This window comes from Pararge aegeria, chromosome 22, assembly GCF_905163445.1.
Source record: "Pararge aegeria chromosome 22, ilParAegt1.1, whole genome shotgun sequence".
Taxonomy (NCBI): domain Eukaryota; kingdom Metazoa; phylum Arthropoda; class Insecta; order Lepidoptera; family Nymphalidae; genus Pararge; species Pararge aegeria.
Genome location: NC_053201.1, coordinates 14,616,676 through 14,641,309, shown reverse-complemented (window position 1 = coordinate 14,641,309; position 24,634 = coordinate 14,616,676). Strand labels below are relative to the sequence as shown.

General features: G+C 39.4%; 2 protein-coding genes across 4 annotated transcripts in view; both read right to left on the bottom strand.

Moving 5' to 3' along the window:
* Positions 1 to 24,634, bottom strand: part of LOC120633681 (calcium uptake protein 3, mitochondrial) — a 104,273-nt gene that overhangs the window by 38,576 nt on the left and 41,063 nt on the right. Inside the window, exon 2 of one of the 3 annotated variants that reach the window (XM_039903993.1) lies at positions 18,470 to 18,543. The exons of the other annotated variants lie outside the window; for them this stretch is intronic. The gene's annotated coding sequence lies outside the window, so the exon portion shown is untranslated. The remainder of the gene's footprint in view (positions 1 to 18,469; positions 18,544 to 24,634) is intronic. 3 annotated transcript variants of the gene reach the window in all.
* Positions 10,898 to 12,759, bottom strand: LOC120633683 (activity-regulated cytoskeleton associated protein 2-like). Its single transcript, XM_039903995.1, has one exon. The coding sequence runs from the start codon at positions 12,333 to 12,335 to the stop codon at positions 11,580 to 11,582; it is 756 nt and encodes a 251-aa protein (XP_039759929.1). The 5' UTR covers positions 12,336 to 12,759; the 3' UTR covers positions 10,898 to 11,579.

Genomic DNA, 24,634 nt, shown 5'->3' with positions numbered 1-24,634 from the left:
AATCCTCCGAGGGCCTTAGTCATAAGCACGATCGAAACAATTAGCTGAACCACAAGCAGTTAGGTTGCACTGAAATGGCTCTCCTCCAAATTTTGTCGTTGTTGTTTAATTCGGTTAAACCGGAATCTCTTAACTAGCCTGTAGTAACCGTTATAATATATACTTTGTGTTATTCTACTTAAAATCAAAATCTCAATAAAAAGTGCAACACTACTTTTATAGCTGCAGGTATCAGCCAATGTAGCCAGCCATTTTAAGGATATGTTTTGTTGATTTTGATGGATATGTGCCGGACATCGATAGATTCCAGTGTAATGTGTCGCTTCTCTATTATACGAATAGCGAACCTATTGCGTGGCAGCAGATATAATGCGGACTGACTCAATGTTTGTGATCCTCTCAAGCACTATTAGCAGCTCAACGTAGCGCAGTTAAACGGACCAACAAACACCATTTTTGTGTGTAGACCCGGAACAAAGGGCGGCTGTATTTTCAGTTTAACAAGGCATCAATCAGTTGCCTATTCAACAAATTGATTTACGGTAATGTTACAATTAACATTACCGTAAATCAATTTGTAAACCCAATGCTGGTCGCGACCAAGACTCGACAGACGACTGACCAAGTTCTCAAGTTGATTGATACAGGAGTTTCTAGTCAAGAATTATTTCTAATAATTAAAATATTTTTTCGTTAGTTAGTGTTCATCGAGAAAGGTTCTATCTTCTTCTAATGCCATATCCTACCACAGGTAAGCAACAATTAGGGCTTACTGGACTTTATTAGTAGGTACAAAGTCACTGTTTATTAGTATACTGATTTTTTAGCCAGGAAATTCGCCTTCGACCTGGCCGACGGGCTATTTAGGTTCTATATATCTGCTTTATAGCGTGACACTACGAGCCAAGATTGACGCGGGTGAAAACGCAGGGCGCACATAGTAATAATGATGAGATTAATTTAGCATAATTAAAAAAGGACCTTGGCCAAACCATCACTTACTTTAGCATTAACAATATAAATAATGAAAGATAACTAAAACAAAGCCGTTAATTATGTCATCTCTCGCGGGGACGCGATGCTGCGATCTGTCAACACCAGGGGAGGAGTGTCACGCTTAATTCGGCGCGGACGGGTTGGAAACGTTGGAATGCGCAGTCTGATGGATTTACGAGCTTTTATTACGTTCAAATAAGATTTAATGTATTTATATTGTGCCTCGTTTATGTCTAAGCCGATGGGCGTCCACTGCTGGACAGAGTCGCAGGAATTTTTAAACTTCACAGCCTTGAGCCGCTTGTGTCCAGCGACTTACTGCCTAGACCGTCCACCGTACCACGTACACCTCGAACCACGCCCTCTTGACTGGAACTCAGGATTGCAACTATGCTACTTAGCAGCTGAAATTTGCACGGTGGTAGTACTGCCCCGGACGAGCTCTGTCACAAAAAGCTCTACTTCTACTAAAATATGAAAATTCAGCGTTGTTTACACCCTCACTGAGGCAACTGAACGGATGCCAGGAAGCGAGTCGAAGTAAGACAAGCGGCACAAGGCTGTGAAGTTTAGAAATCCCTGCGAAAACTCTGTCCAGCAGTGGATGGTTTGATGAATGGTTTCCCGCTCATTACAACATTAGCTACACATCTCGTTGAGTTAATGAGGATGGCTTGGCGATATGGCTTAACAGGCACGATAGGAACGAACGACCGAAGCTCGCTCCGCCCACTAGTATAAATGCAAAATTGTGTTTGTTTGTCCTTTCTGTACGCCCTTTCTAATCAACCAATAGACTTGACTCTTGGCATAGAGGGCATAGGCTATTTTTATCACAGCAAGGCTAGCATAGGCAGGAGACAAAAATTATATCCCCTGACAAGGGGACTAACGTGTCCACATGCTAAAGCCCGGGAACAGGGAATAGGAGAAGTTGACCCCCGTTTATTATTCCACATATATTATTTGGATATCATTTCCAATAGTGCGCCATTGCTCGGAGAGTTGATAAATCTGTTGGAGAAGATACATTTGTATCCGGGGAGATAATTGTCTCCTGCCCATGCTAGCGGTGAAGGGAAACGGTTACCACGTGATTTATCAAAAACCGTAATAAAAGCCGACGATTACCACGGGCAAAAGCAAGTTTAGAATTTGAAAAATCCTAGAGCCCGCCAACGCCCGGCAACATACACTAGAAACGCGCCTTAACACTAAATCCCACTCTCCTATGACATGAGATGATCATGCTGAAATGCCAAAACTTGCCCTAGCCAACCATCGATCCTAGGGGGTTCCAATTTCTAAGGTAACCGCGCTGTTCCCTGCGCATGAGAGGCTGTAGTCTTCTACAGCAGATGCAGGGAAATCCATGTTGCTGCGGGCTACAAGTGAAGGTCGGTAGAACTCTAATTACCAACTTGATACACTTACACCGGCGGCGTTGCATCACCTGCAGGGACCAGTTGCCGGAAGGTTACCTCATATAGTAGTCCAGGAGCTAGTGCCCATTTCGTAATATGCTATATAAATTTGTAAAACAATCGAAATTATTCCTTAAAAGATATCTCTGTTAATCTTATAAATGTAGAAGTGTGTTAGGGGGAATATTATAACATAGATTGATGGCAAATTGGTTTACTAAATTTGCATGAGTGTTTTTTTATTTATATTTATTTCACACAGTATTTACTCAGTTAACGAATCAATGTGATGTTTTGCATATCTATAGTTGTAGAGCTAGACAGGACATATTTATATAATAATTTTCTTTTGAATCACGGAAAAACGAACGGCACGTTGATGACGTATCTCACAACAGGCTTGCGACATGCGTAAATCGCGCGATGTTTGCTGTCACAAGTCACTTTTGCATACACGTTTGACGAAAGAAGAAGAAGAAGATTGTAAGATTAACGCCTGTCGTGAGTTACGGAATCATTTTTCATCCGGTTTTGAGTCATACACCATTTAAATTTAAAAAGAATATGATGAATGCCCTAGGAAATAGGAGACAGAATCATAGGGCAGTCGTCAGCGCTGAGGATGTGCGATGATCCATAGAAAATGTACCTTTGACCACCCTGTAACTGTCAGCTCAGCTTAATACTTTCAGTACTTTTATCTTATTACAATGTAACAATGTAAAAAATTGTGAGGTAGAGATAGCGTATTTAAAGTGATTTGAATTGATTTTAGAAAAGTGAAGTAAAGGGACATTCTTTGAACTTAATGACGTCGTTTTAGCGTTAAGCTAGCAGTCAGATAATGAAACCGTTTGAGAATTATAGCCACCGGTTCCTTGGTTATTAAGCGATCACATACAGGGTGATCGATAAATCTCCGGTGTCCCGTGGTCGGAACTCAATCAAAATTCTTGCACCGCCCACTCGTCCACTGTTGTGGCACCTCGACTGTCACGGCGGAGTTTAACGCGGCTTTATGGCGTTAGTGGCGTAACGCCATCTGACATGTGCATCTGTGCATCAAACAACGCGCCACGGAGCAGACTATATAAAACAATGCATTTTCTTACTTTGTGTCCTTTGCATTTTTTATTGCATATATATTTTATCACGATTTCAATATTTATTAAGCATTACTTTAACAATTTAGAAAATTTGTTTTCGATTAAATATTACCTATTCATCAGTTATCTTAATAACCATTACGCAAGCTACGCCTACTTTGGTACTCGATGGCGATGTGTGTATTGTTTTAGAATATATATTTATTTATTTATTTATATTCTGGTTTAAAATTGGGTTTATGTTTCATGTTATATTAACGCCGAAAAGTTAGAGCTGCGTGCTGGGGCCTAGGATTCGAACTCGGCCACCCGAAAGTTAAGTCGAAGTCCCATCCACTGGGCTTCCATAGTATATTTACTTATTCATTTATTATAAGTGGCAGCGATTGGAACATGAACGAATTACTTGTTTGATACAAACGGCAACAAAGTGGCCGTCAGGCGGCGTGAGTGATTTAATGAGCAGCAGCGGCAGTACGTCAGTGTCTCATTGTAATTAGACAATACTTGCGGAATCTCATCGCTAACTGACGTCCTCTGGAACGAGTATGCACAATGTTCTTTATTAACTGAATGCTTAGAGCTTTTCAGTGGTTTGAGATCTTTCGATACTATATTCGCGCTGTTTTTCTAACGACGTAGCGGTCAGCGCTCTGGTTTTAAGCAGGTACCGAATTCAATCACCGGTAGGCAATTTTTGAATTTTCTCTCGTTAGCGCGCGAGCGCTCACAATCGGTTGGGGTGGTTGGTAGACGTTTGGGAGGCGTCTAACAAAGCCAACAAGAGGGACATGCCGTGGTAGTTTTTAGTTTGGATATACTCCCTTTTTAGGGGGGAGTCCCACATAACCTTCGTCCTGCCCAAGGGTCGGAAGTAGCAATAAAGTTTTTCCACCACGCCAAAAAAAAAAGGACACATCAGCCGTAGCTAGTTCGTTATCAATAAAACCCATCGCGTCGCATCAATTTTTTTTGTGGGAGGTCCCGGGTTCGGGGTTCGTCAGCAGCAATTTGGGAACTCATAATTTCTGAATTTTCAGGGGCTAACTTGTAGTGGAATAAAAAAATAAAAAAGTACGACCGTGTTAGAGTAAAGACGCATCTGTTAAGCAAGTCTTTGGGTTATCAATAAAATGGGTAGTAAGCCAAAGTCGCGTCTGCGAGTAAAAGAAAGTGAACATAATTTAGCTGATGCAATGATCGGCGTGGGCGCACAATGAGCTTTCAACACAAAACTAAGTGTTCGAGATAAAGCGTTGATTAGCCGTGTGTCCGAATGTGCGCATGTATCTCCCGCGGGTAAGTTATACGTGCTCGGGCTATCGGCGCCGATAGGCGGGTGGTAGAGTCGTCGAGCGTGTGATAATCATCCCATTTACATATGCCGGAATATGAAGCAATTCTGTCGTTTTTGTAGTTCATATAGCATATGTGAGTTACGTACTGTTACGGGTTCGATATTCAGCTCGAGACCAGAATTGTTACCCTTTTGAGTGTTCTTATAAGTTAGAGGTGGCAATTTGGTAATTTACTGTTTCTGAATATTGACTGGCCTGGGAGGCGAGGCCACGGGGAGTTACGCGACCCAAGGGCAAATACCGCCATAACGTCACTTGCCAGCAGTATAGACTACGGTCGAGGCACTGGGTAATTTGTAGTGGAATAAAAAAAAAGCTTCAATGGTATCCTGCTCATGTTTGAGAGTAAAATGGACTCACCGATCCTAGAACTGTTTATTCGAGTATTGGGTAAGGCCAGTAATAAGTGATATGAAAATATTTTTTTAATAAATAACAACTAACATTCGTTTTTAAGTGTTCTAGTTCTATGTATATTATTATTACTAGAGGTCGCCTAGTGGTCGTAATTTTATTTTTTCAGAAATCATCATAAAATAATTAAAATATTTAAGAACACATCTGCCCATAGTCGATCCTATTTACAGGTCGTGACAAAAAAAACCTAAAAAAATAACATAGTATATAGTAATGGTACATAAAGATTAGATTACAATTAGAATTTAAGTCGTTTTTAATTAAGTCGCAAAAAGTTGTCTGTACCTACAACTGCTACTAAATCATTCTAGATTCATAGAAGTGAAAAAAACAGATTGAAATGAAGCAAAGAATCTGCATGAAATGATCGCACGATCGGAGACAACACCTCGCGCTCAAGTTGATCGAATAAAGAGGTACTCGTCATGGCGACCTTCTGACCGAGCCGACGATTCCAAATGGAGGAGGTAATTCTATTAACAGGTCGTGAATTTAGTGGACTGTACGCACACATGGACGTATCCAGGGTCAAGCCTTGGGGGACATCAGATTTTGTATTTTAGATCGTCCGCGGCTGTTCAGTCATTCACACTACACAAACATTAGGTATATGTAAGAAACAGCCACAATTGATCTTGCTTTATAGGTAGTTAGAGTACCTGGATAGGATATTATGATTTTGAAAACCTTGCTGGTGCAGTGGCGAGCGCTGTGGTCTCATAAGTAAAAGTGCCAGCATAGATTCCCGGCGGGGTATATTTTGGGATTCGAAGTTTAATGTAACTGCCATATTGCCAGGCTAGAAAGCTACCATCTTAGACTGCATTATCATTATTTACAGTGAAATTAAAATAAACGTGTCACAGACACATTTGCCGATGGAACGCGATTCCCACACGGACCAGACGGCTGAGCCCGTAACTCCAGCGATAAGGCCCGTGGGCGCGCGATTGAGCCGTGACGGAGCACACGGGCTGTGATATACTGCCGACAGCGGTCAGGGCCCGATTGGCGGAACTGGGTAACGGGAAAGTAATTCAATGCAGGCGTTGAACTTCTGATTTTTTTTTATTCGTCTATAAGTTAGCTTGACTACAATCTCACCTGCACGCTGATAGCAATAGGCTGGAGACAAAAATTATATCCCCGATTATGTCAAGGTAATAATTGCCCCTCCCTAAGCCTAATTGTGTCCCCTGATACAATTAACGTGTCCACCCGCCAAGGCACGGAAACCGGGAATGAAAAGTGTGAAAAGTTTATTTGTAGTCACAACAGAACATATCGCTAGCGAGCACACTAAGCTGAGCTTGTTATTGTGCGCGCTAGCAAGTCTCGATTTGTCAGTACTTTTTACCGAAAAAATCTAAAATTTATAATGATGATAGTGTTACATTATATTATTATCACTTAGTCTAGGCGAAGTGTGTGTGTGCGTGTGTGTGTGTGTGTCTGTGTGTGTGTGCGTGCGTGTGAATTGTGTGTGTGTATGACTGCGAGTATATGTTAGCAAGTTATCGTGTCAATTATTTATTTATTTTTGTAATCTAATTTATAATTGATTTTACAAGGTTTTCTGTTTCGTTATAGTTTAGACCAATTAGGTATTTGAATGTTGTGGTTTGGCATTGTTTTTTATTAAGTGGGTATATTGGGAAATGGGAAAAGTTTAACCCAGTTTGTTATTACACGTATATTTTTTTAAGTTTAATGTTCGTTCCAGTTTAAAAGGTACCTAGGCTGTCGGCATGAGGTAATACAAAAGCAGTCGTGCATATGAGAAAAAAAATGCAAAACGTTTCATGCGAGCATATCCATGTTGACAACATAGGATTGAAAACGCGTCTGGCTTTCGGCTGTACTCTTCCATCATTCGACTTGGATTAACGCTGTTTAACAACATGGACTGCGTATAGCGAGGTCCTGGGTCGAAAATGATTAGTTCCGCCCAACTTTCATTACTGCGGGTTAACACATAATCGCTGTGTTACAGCTATAAATCCGCTGTTTATCAGCAATAATGAGACACTTTGTACCAGTTTTGTGCAGACAACGCTTATCGCGCGCCGAATTAAACCCACAGCCGTCAAACTGTAATGACTCACGGCTTTCTGTTATGGGCTGCACTGCTAATGTTTTCTTGCACTTTACTCACCGTCAAAGGGCCTTTATTACGGCAAGTTTCACTTTACACCGAGCGAACAATATTCAGAGTGCCAAGTGTGCGACCACCTAACTACGATATTTGATCGAGTAAAAGTAAACTGCGGTTTATATGGTATCGCATGAGCGCCATCTAGTGAGTTCGATTTCCCAGTGTTTTAACAAGATCAGCCATCTTGTTAAAACACATGTTTCATAGCTTTTAAAGAATTGTCTATTCTTATTTTAACAAAAAAGGGAATCTATAGCTACAGAATGTAGTTATTACCATCGTGTCGTTATACTGGAAAGCATTGTACACGTAACAAAAATGTCGGATCGCATTACAGGTCGAGTTGATATAAAGAAAGTATTGATTTCAAAAACAGAAAGATTACAAACATACTATACAAATACAAGAGTAGTATATGCTATTCTGATTGCACTAATCACAGCCGTCAATCCAGGAAATAGCATCTTCTATCGGCTCCTCGTACTGGACAAGTGTAAAGCATTCTTAAGGCGCGAGATAAATAGTAATGTACACGAAAGGCCACACGGAACTTGCGAAATTTACATTCATGCAGCGATACGGGGGGTTATCTCGCGCCCGCGTAAAGGATGGCGAACAGCGCCGGGCGGCCAGATAGCTTGCGGCCTCGACCGCGCCGGGAGCCCGCGGCTACAACGGTACGTTGGCAACGGCAGAGCGCACTTCATGCATGCGTAAAAGAACTGCCTTTCAAAGTTGGAAAATAAAAAATCTAAATTATCTATTTAATTTCATTTATTTTCATCAGGCAACAAGACCCATATAGCAACTATATGAATGGCAGAAAAATCTTAAAATATCTATATATCATTGGGGTCCTCAGCAAAATACTATAATTACGAATAAATAAATAAAATAATAGAAAAATAAACAATTTTATTCTATGAAGAAGAAGCTGGCGTGAAGCTAAGAAGTTGCTCTTTCCCAACTTCAACAAATCACAATTTACTGTAATGAGTGTGTTTTAATACATTGTTTAAAATTTTGCGTTTTACTTATACATATTAATAATGGAACGTGTATAAAAATGAAACAATATTATACACGAAAGTGGTTGTACGTTTGTGTGCTTGTGTGTGTGTGTATGTATGTATGTATTTATGTGTGTGTGTGCGTGTGTGTGTGTGTTTGTGTGTGTGAGTGTGTTATAAATAAACATATAACTCGAAATAACTCGGACAGATTGTGATAATTTCTGCATGATAAACATTCAAAGTGAACTCTATCGTTTCATCTTCTGGACCATATTGTCAATATTGCCCCTATCTTTTGCCGCCATCTCCTCGGCTACAAGCTGTTTCATATTAAAATCGCTCCAGCATTATTTAATTGTTATCGGTCGCTTCCGGCTGGTCGGGCGCCGCGGTCGCCTGTCGCGCGGCGTCGCCCATTGTGGCTGCACAATGAGCCTGCTCGCACGCTCACTTCAGCTGCTAACTGAAGCGATCGCTCAGCGGTGGAGGTTCTAATCTCTCCCGTTAAACTATTGTTGTAGGACCATTGTTACTAGCGCCCAAATTTAATTCTAAATCTTCTGATCAAATAATGAAGTAATCACATGCTATTTTTTCATTAACAAATAATAAATAAATGTACTACGACCATACACACATCGCCATTTAGCCCCAAAGTAAGCGTAGCTTGTGTTATGGGTACTGAGATGACTGATGAATATTTTTAATAATACACATAAATACTTATAATATACAGATAAACACGAAAAACCATTCATGCTCATCACACAATTTTTTTTTCAGTTGTGGAAATCGAACCCTGGCCTTGGGCTCATACAACAGTCAGAGACTGACACAATAACACACAACAGACATTTCATTGATAAGGTGGAATAGGAAAAGGATAGCCTTACTGAATTTAATCTTCGATTAGAAGATTTTGGATTAGATTGATAATCGATAAGGATTACATCATATTATACTAGTGTTATACTGCTAGCATTATTATACTAATGTACCAGAGCGCAGTTAATACGAATATTATTTAATTACTTTTGGAGCCATCTTGTTGGATTCGTGTTTCGTTTAACCTTTTAACTTCTTTTTAATTTTATAATTTAGTGACCTTCTTATTGAATTTTATTCCATTTTTGTGTATTACTTACTGTTATTTTCTTTATTTAAAGCAAAAATATACTTGCAGTGTAATTTACTATACAACAAAAAATTTGACTTTGATTTTGACTTTTATTCTTCTATATATGTGGACTATGCAACCGTTTAATGTTCTAGCTTTTAAACGTTTTATATAAATATTTATGTCTCATATAATCATTAATCAAAGTTCGATTATAGCTATTTCAATTTCAATATCCCTAAACATACATATTATATGTTTATGACCTCGCTAAGTGCTCAGAATTTTAATATGTTGTGATCCAACCAACGCAAACCTTGTCGCTATGAGTTTCAACAATGTTTTTAATAGGATACCTATTGACAAGTAATCAATTACAGACTGGCGCATTAGGCTGACCCTCCACCAAGATGAAGATGAAATTTGATGAATAATACACAAAAATACTTATAATAACTATAGATAAACGCTCAGACACTGAAAACCATTCCTGTTCATCACACACACATTTTCCGGTTGTGGAAATCGATCCCACAGCCTTTGACTAAGAAAGCAGGATCACTGCCCACTGCGCCATGAAGAAGGCATACATTTGTTTAAATTTACTAAGCTTTCAACCTTAAACTGAGGAATTCTATGGAATTTCTCTAATTCACATAATATGTACTTATAGCTCTGATTTTATAGCTTAGCTTAGCCCCGGTAAGCTGAGCTGAAAATGATTGATTCCTTTCCTCGCCGATCATCGCTCGGTGCGAAAGTAGCCTTATCGCCGAGGCCTATACGCAGCCGCTATGATAACAGTCCCCGAGATATGTAATTAATATAAACAAGCGCAGCGCGCGACTCTGCATATTCATGTCAGTGGGTACAGCGCTCTGCGCCCATATCTCACTCGGACACGCGAGCCCACTTGGGACGACAGTAAAAACGCGATCGCATTTGAATTTCAAATACCTGCACACACCTCTTTGTCTGTGCATCTGTAGTAACAAATGTGTAGTTTTAGCGACCTCCCTGGCGCAGCTGCGAGCGCTGTGGTATTTAAGTGGGAGGTCCCGAGTTCGATCAACTGCAGGGCATTTAAGAAATTTATAAGTACCAAATTTTCTCTCTGAAAGGCTGAAGGCAAAGAGTGTTTGTACTGTGCATCCAGTCAACTTTATTTTTGACATTATGGTAAAAGGACGGAGCGTAACAAAAGCTACTTTTTTATTCCTGGATATTATTACCAAACGCGGACGAAGCTAGTTGATAATAATATAATAATATGCAATAAAAAATAAAGTGAAATACGATAAAGTAGGCCTAATTGATAAAGATTCTTTACAAGGGTGTTTTAAATGCACATGGAGGTGTTATTACGTTCGTAAGTTGCCAACAGGTATTTTATGGTGAAAGGATTTAGGCTGGCATCCTGCTTTACTGGCGACGGAATTTCACATTTTATGGGAGACAACACTGACAATTTACTAGCCCATCGTCAGTTACTTGGTATAAATTAAACCTTCCCTTCAGAATCGCCAATAAAGCAGGTACGCTGGGGTAGATTAAGTATAATCCCGGCAGATTCTAAGAAGTCTATGCCGAGAAGTGTGCGATTATTTTTAGCGTTTGGTATCGCGGTTAGCGACAAAGATACCGTGCGATTTCCCAGAGTTATATCCACAGTGGTGGAAAGTAATTTTTTTGTCGTTACCACCCCATCTGCAAGATTTACATCAGTGCGTCTTTCTGAGAACGATACACCCATCCCTTGAAGTTTGTCATACAGCATAGCTGCAATGCTGTTTTGAGCGGCCGTGTCGACGTGGGCGTAACCAATGTCACCATTTATATTTATCTCAATTGTTGGAATCTCGATGTGGTGTCCGAGATTGGTCTGCACTGTGTAGAAAGATACTGGTTTTGGCGATGATTCCTTGTCTTTGCAGTTCGCGCAGATACTCTGATATACACCGGGCGCGCCGCATCCGTAACAAGAAATAACCGGTTACTCTGGTTTAACGTCAGAAGTCTTCTCTTTTGTAGTTTCACATTTTGGGAGTTCGGCCAACCTTTTGCGGCACTCTTCTACGACATGACCCTTATTGCGACAAAATAAACATCTCCGTTTTTTTCTCGGAGCTTTAGTCGGAGCGTTAATAACAGCAGTCGTCTCTGTTAGAGGCTTTTGGATCTCTTGTTCCAATGATTCCAAGTGACGCGCCTTTTCTAAAAGATCCGCAAATGTGTTAATGGCTGACCTTGCTATATTTTTTCTTAGCTTGAGTTTGAGCAGACCATAAATTAAATCTATCTCTTCCTCCTCTTTGTGGCGGGCCGCTGGTAGCTGGCCGAGCAAAGCGCGCTTCCTGCAGAGGAATGTAACGATTTCCTCGTTTTCTCCCTGTGGACTGGCGAATATCTCCATATATATTTCGTAAGGTTGTTGCTTTAGGTCAATAAATGATCTTAAATTGTCTATGGCTGCCGACCAATCCTTTACTTCCGAGCGTATGCCTTGCCACCATGTACTGGCACTGCCTTTGAGCAGCAACGGTAGCCCTAGAAGGGCTTCCTCGTCTGATATTTGTGAGATTTGTTTGAATACTTCGACACCAGTAATAAATTCTTCAACTTTGTCATAGTTGTGTTCACCATTAAAGCGCAAAAGGCAGCGAGTGAATTTCTGGTTTGCCGCTGTACTATGTCGATTATTTAACTGTTCTTCTGAGGGTTCTGGCGTCTTTGAATGTTTTCTTTTCATTTCTTATTATTTTAATTAACGTAATTCCTTTAAATGGAACTCTTGAGGTGAGAAATTAACTTAAATTTTGTCCTATGTCCAAAATGTAGATTGGTGTCACGTGAACACGTGGATTCTAAGCTTGAGGTGAACGAACGGACTGCAGGCAGCTATCGCGTTCGTAACTTCGAATGGTTGTCAGAGTGGGCTGCAGAGAGCTACCGCACCCGATTAACATTAGAGGACTGCGGAGGCTATCGCTCTAAAGCCGGTCGACCGACTCACTGCCGCTGCTCTGTTATGCGGTCGGTTATTGCAAATCGATCCCCACTCCTACCTAGATGATGTCTCGTTGTCGTATCGTAAAGCGGTACAGATAGTTGGTGTGCGAGTGAGAAAGTATTCGGTGAGCGCGAGGAGAGAAGGCTTGTTATTATTCTTGTTACAAGTAAATGACAGAGTAGACAGAAAATAATAAACTTTAACAGAAGGTAGATATTTTAGAACAATATAAAGCATAATAATATTCATATTACTGGATATGGTTAAAAATACTTACCTAAAGATAGCAGTATTGTTAATACCTACATCTATTCGACAAAGATTCTCGTTTCACATGAAAATAGAATTACAAACGTTGGCATTGGCGGTGAAATTGGAACTGAGAATTTGAGCGTAAATCCCTGTTCCCTGTAGGTATAAATAACTAGTTGTTACTCGCGACTTCGTTCACGTGAAATTTTTTATGTGCATAGAAATGTCATGTTATTAGCTTATTTGACGCATATTTGCTTATTTTATTCTCTGCCCCCTGTACATTCACTTTGCAAGATGACGATTTCTTGCTCTGTGAAAACCAAAATAAATCTATTGCAACAGAACCGTACATTTTCTGAATGGAAAGTATTGCTATTCCAGAGTTCAGACTACTTTTGTGCTAAATTTCGTCCAGATCCATTCAACAAACATCCATCGGAACCTTTGCATTTATAATAATAGGTATTAGATCATCATCATATCAACACATTACCGGCCCACAATAAGGCACTGGTTTTCTCCCACAAAGAGAAGGGATTAGATTCGTTATGTATTAGATAAATATAGCTTTAATAGATACGTAACAATATTTGGCCTGACTCAGGAATCGAACCGCGTATGGTATTAGGTGCATGCAAACACCGCGGGGAAGTTAGGGCAAAACTCAGAATTTAACTGAAACCCGTGCAAGCGCATAATATATAAGTTTTACGACCATTTTATCTGTCCGTAAACGCCTTCCATACTAAAAGTCATTGCTCAAGGAACTATGTATGTCAGTATGTCCTTTAGACATGTCCTAACATTGAAACAATCTTTTTACGACGAGGCCAAATTATGTACTAGAGACGTCCGCTACATTGCCACCACCATCAACGCTGTTTAGTCAACATTCTTGTAGAGCGGTAGGTATGCTTAGACAATCTTTTTAATATCCGTAAAAAATTATATGTTAATTCTATTCTGAACGCCTCCACTTCTACGGAAAACATTATTATCGAGGTAACCACAGGGCTCAGGCCTTCCATCCCACAGGCGATTTAAAACAAATAGTATTAACTTTGGGCTGGTATTTCTGATCTGCATCGGGAATCGAGACCGAGACCTCGTGATCCGCAGTCAAACACGCTAACAATTAGGCCGACATTGTTTAAACATTTATTTTATTGGTCAAGTTGGTATTTTTGCTGTAGTAGATCTGTTTGTCTCTGAGACTATTACAGGTGTGAGAAAAGGTAAATCGTTTAAATTCCTACATTGTATAAAACCATAAACCTCTAAACATCCACGCTCTTAACTTTATACCTTGAATTTTATTCTATAAAACAATTTGTTATTCTTCAGTACAAGTCATCGACACCCACGGGGTACTCCGTTGTGTTTATCAAAAGTAATGCAGAGAATATACAAAACAGATACGAACCGTTATATTGTAAAATGTTGATTTTGTAAGAGCAACTGCTGAGATTCCTGTAAGCTTCTTTTTGGTATGACATCATAATCCAGCGCGGCGCAGCACTTTTAACTACTTTTCAAAGTGCTTATAAAATAGACCTACTCGAATTTTTGTACATGTATTGATATTAAGCGGCGATAGCCTAGTGGTTAGAGTTTCGATCTTACTTACGGGCGGATGGAGTTCGATCCCCGACGCACCTCTAGGTTTCAAAGTTATAAGCGTAAAATGTCACTTTGAACGGTGAAGGAAATATTGTGAGGAAACCCATATGCCCTAGATTTTTCCATACTGTTCTCAAAAGCGATCGAAGTATACTAATCTGGACTTGGCGTGGTGGACTAAGACAAAAAACCATTTTCATTCCGTCAAGAGATCCGTGTCCTGTGGTAATGATAGACGATGATTAATATTTACTGATAAAATAATATACAAGAAGACTGTTGTAAATATTATAGTAAAATATAAAACGCATTATATGACCCAAATTAATTAATTATTAATAAAACCAAGTCCGCATTAAATGTTGACAAAAGTCCTGGCTGGATTTCCGCATTAACAGCAAGCCAGTTCCTTTGTCACAAGATGTTAAGTTGCCCTAAGATCCTAAGATCTCCACGACGAACGTTAAAAAGTAAGTAGAATTTGAAAACTATAAAACTTCCGCAGTCGTGTAAAGAAAAGAAAAAGTCTGCTCGGCAACAGATATAAATAAGGATGCAATAAACATGTACGTACTTGTCCATAAATCTCTTGCAACTAGGATAAACGTTGCAAAAAAATTTCGCGGCCCGAGGGCCGTAATTCACCGGTAAATCGTGATGATCAATAAAGCAATAAGACCCTTTATGATCATAATGACTCAATAACAGTCATAAGGGAGTCATTTTAGTGCCATAAGAGAAATAATGAAACACTTATAAACGAATAATGGGTTAATTGATGCTTTATAGCGTGAGATTTTATCGTAGCGTTTTATCTGATTTTAAAAACCGATTGTAATCTTTCCAATAATTTATAGTACTTATAGTTGGATAGAAAGATAACGTTCGATTATTAGTAGTTGACTGTAACAATATAAATATTGCATCAAAAATAAACTCGTCGTGCAGTTACATACAATTGTTAATTCATTCAAGGGCAATTGTATATTATTTTATAACAAATTACAGAATGATATCTTTGAGGTGTCTCTCAATAAGTTCAAAGTTTATATAAAACGTAAGCTTACAGAAAAATTCTATTATAATGTTTAAACGATTAAAAAGTTTGGTGAATTACTCAAACTTCATAGCCCAATATTAATTGACTGTGAGATGGTGATAACAAAAAAAAAATTATGAAGCTATCACCATCCCCTTACAATTATGTAAACATATATGTATGACCGCTTTATAAGTGCCTGCGATAGGCCTACATGAATAAAGAAATTTTGAATTTGAATTAGAAAATTTGATTTTTGAATAGGGTAGGTTTGTCGCTGGAATACCTTGGGATGATGTTGCGCGGTGGTTATGGTTGGTTATATTATAACTTTGGAACAGAGATCGACGGTAGTGCCAAGAAGCGGTTTTGTAATATTGTGTCTGTGTCTACCAACCTAAGGCGTGGGTGTTAATCCTCACGTGTCTATAATAACACCGACAGCCACGCCCTGCAGACCGGAATGCTGCAATGCTGTATGCCAGCTGGAATAAGCATTGCGGTAATCCTTTACCGGAACTGCTCTGTCGCTAAAAGATCTACACCAACAACCAAAAAAATTGACGTCCGTTCAACTCACTATAACTGTACAAATCTATATGTCATTTGGCGCATATAACTTGCATCCTATAGACGGATGTTGAATACTTTTTATCCCGGAAAAACACCCTGAATGCCGTTAATTAACAAAAGCGATCTTGTTATTTTGCACAGAAGATAGCTTGCATTTTGGAGAGAGACAGAATAATTTTAAGACCAGGAAATATCAACGTCACGGTAAATTGACAAAATCCGTAACGCCCGTACATCTGAAAGAGATCCGTACATCATGACGGATGTTATTATATCTTTAAGAATCATACACAACCTGGTATTTATACAAATCAGTTAAAATTGTACACTAATAAAGTTACGGCGATCGTGAACTTGACCCCATAGAAACCGCCTGATTCGATCGAATGTGGATAGATGCAAATCGCTTATAAGCTAAGGCGCGAACCACGAGAAAGTCTTGCTGTTCCATTCCATTCAAATTTCTTATTAATAATAGACAATAGAATAGTATCGAGCTCTTTATTACCTGATTATTTGAGTGGAAATGTGAATCTGCTCCTAGTTTCGTCCATTATAATTGGATCGTTAAAAGGCAGAATTTTATATGGTTACATAATTTGAATGATTAGGTTAATTTCTTGCAAATCTATAAATAATCATGCTTTTCATACAGGTTGCACTAAATGTCATCCATGGATGTTTATATCAATTGATTGTACGAATCAATTCAGTCATAGGGGAGTTGAATCCCAGATTTCTCTTGAATCAAATTACGAGAGCCAGAGCTTCTAGCCCACTGAGGGCGGTATGCTGGCACACTGATATTCTAACCGAATAATAGGTTTTGCCTGAATGCTTGCGATTGCGCCACTCCTAATGCCATGTCTGCGCTATATCAGCGCCGGACGCAACTTCGTTTGGTTCGCGCCTAATACGAGGTTACGTAACAACCGGACATGGAGACAAGCAGGCACCGCCCACGGTACAGTGTCGATTGTCGATTATCGATTATCGATAGAACAATTTATGTCGGCACCGGCGAGATGGCCTCACTATAATTAGAAACGGAATCTAAATTAAGAACGTTGCATAATGTTCATTATAGTCATTATAATGTGATCAGCATAATGCGATGTTTGTATTTATTCACGGTATTGTAATTATGAGGTGTAATTTTGATGTTGCCGGCTCTTAAACTATAGTTGACCTAGGGCTGCAAGATTCAGTATTAGTATTATTTACTGTCTATTTTCCTTATCTGACTACCAGACCAGACAGAGGAAATTCAGAAATTATGAATTCCTGCGCTGCCGGAGATCGAGTCCGGGTCCTCCGCTTTTAGCCCACATCGCTTACCGCTGCGCCAGTGAGGTCGTCGATCTCACATTGACGACGTCACGTGCGTTTGCATAGTAGCTAAACTGTTCTCACTACAAAACAAAGTGTTGATATTTGTTTCTCAGTCACGCAAAAACGGCTGAACGGATATGCATGAAATTTGGCACGCATGTAGCCTTTGACATGGAAAATAACAAATGCTACCTTTTATCCCGAATCCTTAATTAGTTCCCGAGGGAAAATGGAAAATTGATTACGAGGTTAGCCGGGGGCGGACAGCTTTGAAATTTAGTATCCATCCCGTGGTAAGATTAAAAATTGTTAGCGAGCACAAAATTCTGAAGTCCACGCAGACGAAGTCGCGGGCAGAAGCTAGTTATTAAATGAAAAAATTCTTCGCAGTCGTGACATATGTAATGTCATCAAGGGTTTCGTTTCAACGCGACATCTCACCAGAACGCTTAATCGCTTGGCACATCTTTTTTTTGTAGGATGGTAACTAGCAACAGCCGAAGCCTCCCACTATACCAGACCAGAGAAATATTCGCTCCATCCCGATACCTCTCACTTATATTTAGATCTCGAAGTCTCTAAAAAATATTGCCTCTTTCCTACTTCCTAATTCAAGGCTACTTGGAAAGGGGTGGTAGATACTTAAAAAAAACTTTGTGGTCTTATCAGTGAGAAATCTGGGATTCGATCCCCTCCGGAGGCTTTATTAATAATTTTAGGTCTTTCTCTGTTACGGTTTTAACCTTAGCTCGGCCCTAATATTACTTTCAGAAGTGAGATCGGGAACAAACTTTAAAACTACATTTTTCTAATGGTGAAATCATTCTCCGAAGTGGGCCCCAATGAGTTATGGGATCGTGCGTCACTATTTGCCTACGACCAGTCCGCGGTGTATCGTAATAATTTGTGATAATCGATTAACCCTCGGGGCTGGCGTGATAATCGATTTAATGCGTTTAATTGTATCAACATTTGTATTCCATAGATCAAGAGGCGGGACGTTTATTGGGTCCCGGACAATTATTTATTGTAAAACGATAATTAAATTTTATACCTTAATGGAAACATCCCACCTGGAACGCAGGCATGTGTGTTTGTTTGTCCAGTTGAGTCATACGCTGGGATTACCTGCAAACAACACAAAACAGTTACAACCAATAAAACTTAAGCGTACTTTCTAAGCACTTGTTGCTCAGGTAAAGCTGATTCTCAAATGGCGGTTAACCTTTCACGGGCACCACGTGACGTCACGACATATCGTGCCATTTTCGAAGGGAGGCTACCAATTATTTGAATTTTAAACTACAGGGTTACTTACAGTGGCGTGCATAGAAGGTATGCACAGGTTATGCAGATGATATAAAATGAGTTGTATTAATCCAATACGAGTTATAAAAACTTAAGGATAGGCTTTTGATAACTCTTAAATTGCCTATCCTTAAGGTTTTTATATATGTACAGGGATATACCCTGTACATACCCTCTATGCACGCCACTGGTTACTTACAACGATTGCATTCAAATGGATCCCTCCGTTTACGCGTTACAGCGGCGAGCGCTGTGGTTTTAAGATGGAGGTCCCAGGTTGGATTACCGGCAGTAGCAATTGGGAATTGCTAGCAAAGCTTCGACCTTCCTACCGAAAAAGTCGTGCGGCTAAGCGATTTAGCGCTCTGGAACGATGTCGAGCAATTATGGGTTTAATACCTGCTATATTACGAAAATTATTCTTAAATTGCTATACTCCGCGAAATACAGAAGAATCTGTATGGTGTAATTTATAATTTCTTCAATCCTTATACTCCACACCAAACAGATCTTCGGCAATGTACCCTGTACGCTCGTTTCGCTCCGAATTGTTAAGTAAACAATTCGCCAAATATGTCCTACCTGCTATATGGTCTAACAAGTTAGCCCGCTACCATCTTAGACTGCAGCATCACTTACATGATGAGATTGCAGTCAAGGCCTAATTTGTAGTAAAAAATAAAGAGAAACATTTTCGTCTCCTTGAATGGGACCACTTTTGTGTGAACAAATGACTGCCACATGAATATCGAAAGCAACCCCTGTAGTTTAATCGTTAGTAATGTCCGCTAATAGTCCTCCATAGTCCACGGTTCCTGGTGCACGTCGATAATAAACACATTTCCATGGTAATTTGGACAATAGATTGTGTAATGTCGTTTCATTTATATCCTTAACGAGTTTCGACTCTTACTTTCTTTGTGGCATGCTGTGACCAATTAACACTTTGAAATTACACGCGGTCAAGTGTGCGTCGGAATACTTAAACAATGGATTCCGTAGAAATTCGCGATTTAGGAGGAACCTACAACACAACTGAAAATGCAGAACTATTTATTAACAAGCACTTGTCTGCGATTTCACCTTTGCTTTCCGGGACCGTGTGTTTTCCCGGTATAAAAATTCTGTGTTGCAAGTTTTGTCTATGCCATATTTCACCAAGTTTTGACAAAACATCATCATGATTTATTATAAAAACCAAGCCACATTCGTTATTTTCCGCGCGAAAAATCACGAGAATCTGTATGGCGTAATTCATCATTATCAAAATTAAGCTTAATTTGCTATACTCCGCGAAAAGCAGGAGAATCTGAGTGGTGTAATTTATAATTTCTACAATTCTTATACTCCACACCAAAGAGATCTTCGGCAATATACCCTCTACGCACGTTTCGCTCCGAAACCGGAGCATCCTCAGGAGATGTTGACTTTACAATGAATAATTGTTAAGACAACAATTGTTGTAAATTACACCATACAGATTCTCCTGCTTTTCGCGGAGCATAGCAAATTAAGCTTAATTTTGATAATATATCATGGATTTCCGAAAAGTTACGCCTGCTTCTATCCAATAGTAATTCATCATCATAATCGGGTTTTAAATCACGATTATTCTAAAGGAGTTTCACTTGAAAAAAAATTAAAGGATTTTCGTGGGGTCAAGTTTTTTTTTAATTTTTTTTTGACTACGGAACCCTTGAAAGAGTTATTCCTATGAGCATAATTTTTTTAAAGTTATGAGTTATTCGGCCATGGGAAATTATATTTCCATACGTCGTTTTTACATGACAAATCTGTGAGTCTGGAGTATGGCAGTTCTATAAAACCCGTACCCCTCATCGTTTTCTGCGGGGCTTTTGCATCATCGTACGGATACATCGCAACACTTCACAGAGCATGCAAGGAGCAAGTCCTGCAACGTGCCGCCCTGTGTCCATCAATTTGACGAGTAGGTGTTAAGCCTCACGTGCCTGTAATCACACCAGCAACCGCGCCCTTCAGACCGGATCACAGCATTGCAACAATGCTGCTTAACGGCAGTAATAAGCATTGCGATATCCACCGGACGAGCTCTGTCACAATAAGTTCTACTACTGAGAACCTTTCACGCGATCGAACAAGTAAAAGTGGGCAGAAAATATCGCACTTGGCACTGTGAGCTGCCACAGCTAACCGTAACACGTCAGCACGGCGCGGGAGCTCCCAATCTGCGCGCCGCACCAGCCATCAGCGGCTAATGAGGCTGGTCGGGCTAATGAAGCATCTAGATGGCAGTGCATCATCGGCGACGAGTGGGCGGGGCGGACCACACAGAGCACGGGTAAGTGCTTGCGCGCACGAGCGTGCGACTGACTTGTAGGGAGCTAGTTTGATGAAACCACATTACATATAACAAGAATATAAAAATTAAAAATTTAAGATCCCCGACTTTCAATATGGTGTACTAAATTATTTTTCTAGTCATGCCCTTTCATTTAAAATACTAAAGAAGTTGCGAAAAAAAGGAATTCGCCATAATGGAGCGTCTAGTACCGACTTTCATCAAACATAGCTAAAAACACTTTTAGGAAATACGATGCCATAGACAGACAGACAGAAATGAAAATATTAATATGAAAATATTATCATCCTAGGCCAAAAAACTGTGCTAATATTAGCAAAATTAGCACAGTTTTTTCTTTGCTGGACATTAAAAGTGGTCCACCAATCCGCACTGGGCCAGCGAGGTGGACTACGTCCTTAACCACTCCTCATTGTGGGAGGAGACCTGTGCCCTGTAGTGGGCCGGTAATTTGTTGATGATGATGATGATGATGAGTATGTATTACACAGTTTTCTATAGTCTGTTTTTACTACTACTTGGCACTATGCCGCGACCTACGAGTACATTTGGTTATCAATTTTGTCAGTTCAAGATTTCTCGAGAGTCGTCTCGAATTAGCTATACAGTGATAAGTCTAAACAAAAAGTCGGTAGTGTGTTCTGCTGCTAATACTAATAACGGAAACCTAGATCAGATGTTACATGTTCCTGGAAACGCCTAACTTGCTATTAATCTTAAGATATTTGTGGTTTTAGAACGTTTCGTTTGGCGTCCATTTTGGATTTATGATACAGTCCAGCTAGATCTCACGCCGAAGAAATAGTTAAGTTGCCTTTATAATTATCTTGATGGAATATTTGTAATTATACCTCTCATTTACGTTTACAGTTGGGCATATTATTATGTTTTTTATAGGGATTTCCAAAACTTATCGTGGCTAAAGGTCGTTTGGTCTTGGGTCGACTGTGTACCACAACTCACTGAGACTCTCACGGCTTGAGAATATCTTCCATCAAATGGGCAGTTATCTACACTGTTTAATGCCTTAAGTCCATGCTGCTTTTTCCGGTGAGGTGCTGCCCTTTCATTACCTTGAAACCTCGTCGTCGATTGGTACTCCAAGTTATGTAAATTTACTTTCGTTTCTTCTTGGACATTGGTTATTTTGTAATAAAGAGCTACCTTGAGTTTTCATACCGAAGAAAATTCAGCATTACTTCAAAATGATATCGAAATTTAAAAAATGCCCATTATCAAACCTTCCACTTGGAAGATCACAGCACTTAACATAATAAGGTCGTTGGTCCTGTATATAAAATTACGGATTTATGTTAAAGTGGATGTGACGTTTGTTAACGTTAAAACTTACACTGTTTAAAGTCAAGGTCCAAGTCAAAAATATCTTTATTCAAGTAGGGCATCACTTTTCATGCGCACATTACATTAGAAGTACACGGAAGTGAGATTATGGCGATAACCATATTCGTAAACTTAAAACTAAAGCTACGAGGGTTCCAAATGCGTCCTGGTAGAAGGCCACAACAAATTTAGCCGGGTTTGCTTTAGACCAAGAAGTCTTTTATACTATAAAAGGACTTTTACGTATAATACAAACTTTGAACTTTTGAGATACATCTCCAAGATGACAATGACATTATGAATGTTTAAATCGCCCGACTGAAGTTTCTTACGTTAGCGAGCATTATAGTCGTAAAAATGTAATAGGCCCGTTTTGACATTTGTGCAAGACCATAGAATGTAACTTGGAACAAAACTGAAAGAAACAATAAAATAAAAATCAATTACATACAGTGTTTTAAAAAATACGTAAATTTTTTTGGGACGTTAAATAATATGAAAGAATATATCGCAAGTTATCTTTTTGCGCTTGCTTCATAGTAGCATGCAATTTATAATTGTTGCGAAACGTTTTGAAAACAGTTACGTTCTCAGTCTTTTTTTTTTTTATTCTAGAGTTGTAACCATTTTTTACTAAATATCGAAAGCCGCCGCGCTTGGTTCTCAAAGCCGCAAATAAAATTTTGAATTGACGACACTGGGTTCTAAATAATGAGTCTGAGTTGATGTATCTGACCAAGCGGCACATGACTGAAGCGACCCCGCGCGCACTGCGCAGTTTTTCGTTCCCCATCTTGTAAAGTTGACTTTACGCTCGTTTAAGTTTGATATATACTGTTTACTATTACGTTAACTTTTGCTCTTCTACTTTGGATATTGATTTAAACATAGTGATTTGAGTCGATTTTTGTGTTTGTTGTTATATAGTACGAACTCTGTTTCAACATGTTGAAAAGTGGACGTATAATCAACAGTCAGTCACTCGAATTGGTTGTGAAGTTAAAGGAATACTTTGAACGAACGAACACTCTACAATACATAATCATATAAATCAAGTACTGATACAAACTTGAACTGATTTGTCGTGAGTATCGAGTACCGAGTCTTATGGTTCCATAACTAGTTACGTCGCGATGACAAATGTAAAAAAAGGGGCTTTTACTTTTTTACGACTATAGTAAGTAAAGTAACCAAGTTATTAGTCACGGCCATTAAGGTACACCAAACAAGAGATTACGAAATATAACACAACACCATTAATTCCATTATCTATGCGTTAACTTGCCCAGTTGTTTCCAGATAGCATCTAGTTGTTCGCAACGCAGTTATGATTCGGTATCGCATCCTGATTAATAAATCCATGTTATCTCTATAGCGGGGCCCGTGTACGCCATTACAGCTTCTAGCTTCTGGTGCTGGGGCGTTGATACAAAGAAACCAAAGATTTACTTGCGGCTGTGATCTACAGAGTTTACAATGCTCTGCCAATGTTGAGGTACTTGAAGCTTAATACAGAAAATTTTTAGAACGTGTTGTGCGCATTCTTTATTGCCGACCACATATCTTTATATATATATTTCTTGTGTGCGTGTGTATGTCACTGAACTCCTCCTAAACGGCCGGACCGATTTTAATGAATTTTTCGGTATGCGTTTGGGTGGCACCCTGGATGGTTTAGATTCACAAATCAGCCCGACAGATGGCGCTGGGGTCCGCTAGTAATAGATATTTTTTCAACTAAACTGATAACCCGTCCAAGTAGAGTTCCGTGACAGCCGGTGTACACGCAACCCTTTCAAACGGTTGTACCTGTTAAAAAGGCAGACAACTAAACTACAGTTTAGTTCATATATCAGTGTAAAACTGAATAAGCATTAAATGAGCGTGTCATAGAAAAAATATAATGACACTAAAATTTGCAGGCAAGACACGACATTAGTTGTCAACAGCCGTACGATACAAGCGGCACAAGACCTTGACTTATGGGAATCCCTCCAAAAGACCAGAAGTGTACGTCTTTCGCTTGAGATGATGGTCGTAATGACAGTATGGCCCCAACACTCATGTCATGTTTTGAGAACGTAAACGGCACGAATATGAAATAATAATAAATAAATATCTATACTACGACAATCCCCACATCGCCATCTAGGCCCAAAGTAAGCGTAGCTTGAGTTGTGGATACTAAGATGAGTGATGAATATTTTAATGAATAATATACATAAATAC

Excerpts from the sequence above, each read along its gene's own strand:
- LOC120633683 (XM_039903995.1), bottom strand. The coding sequence starts at position 12,335 with ATGAAAAGAAAACATTCAAAGACGCCAGAACCCTCAGAAGAACAGTTA.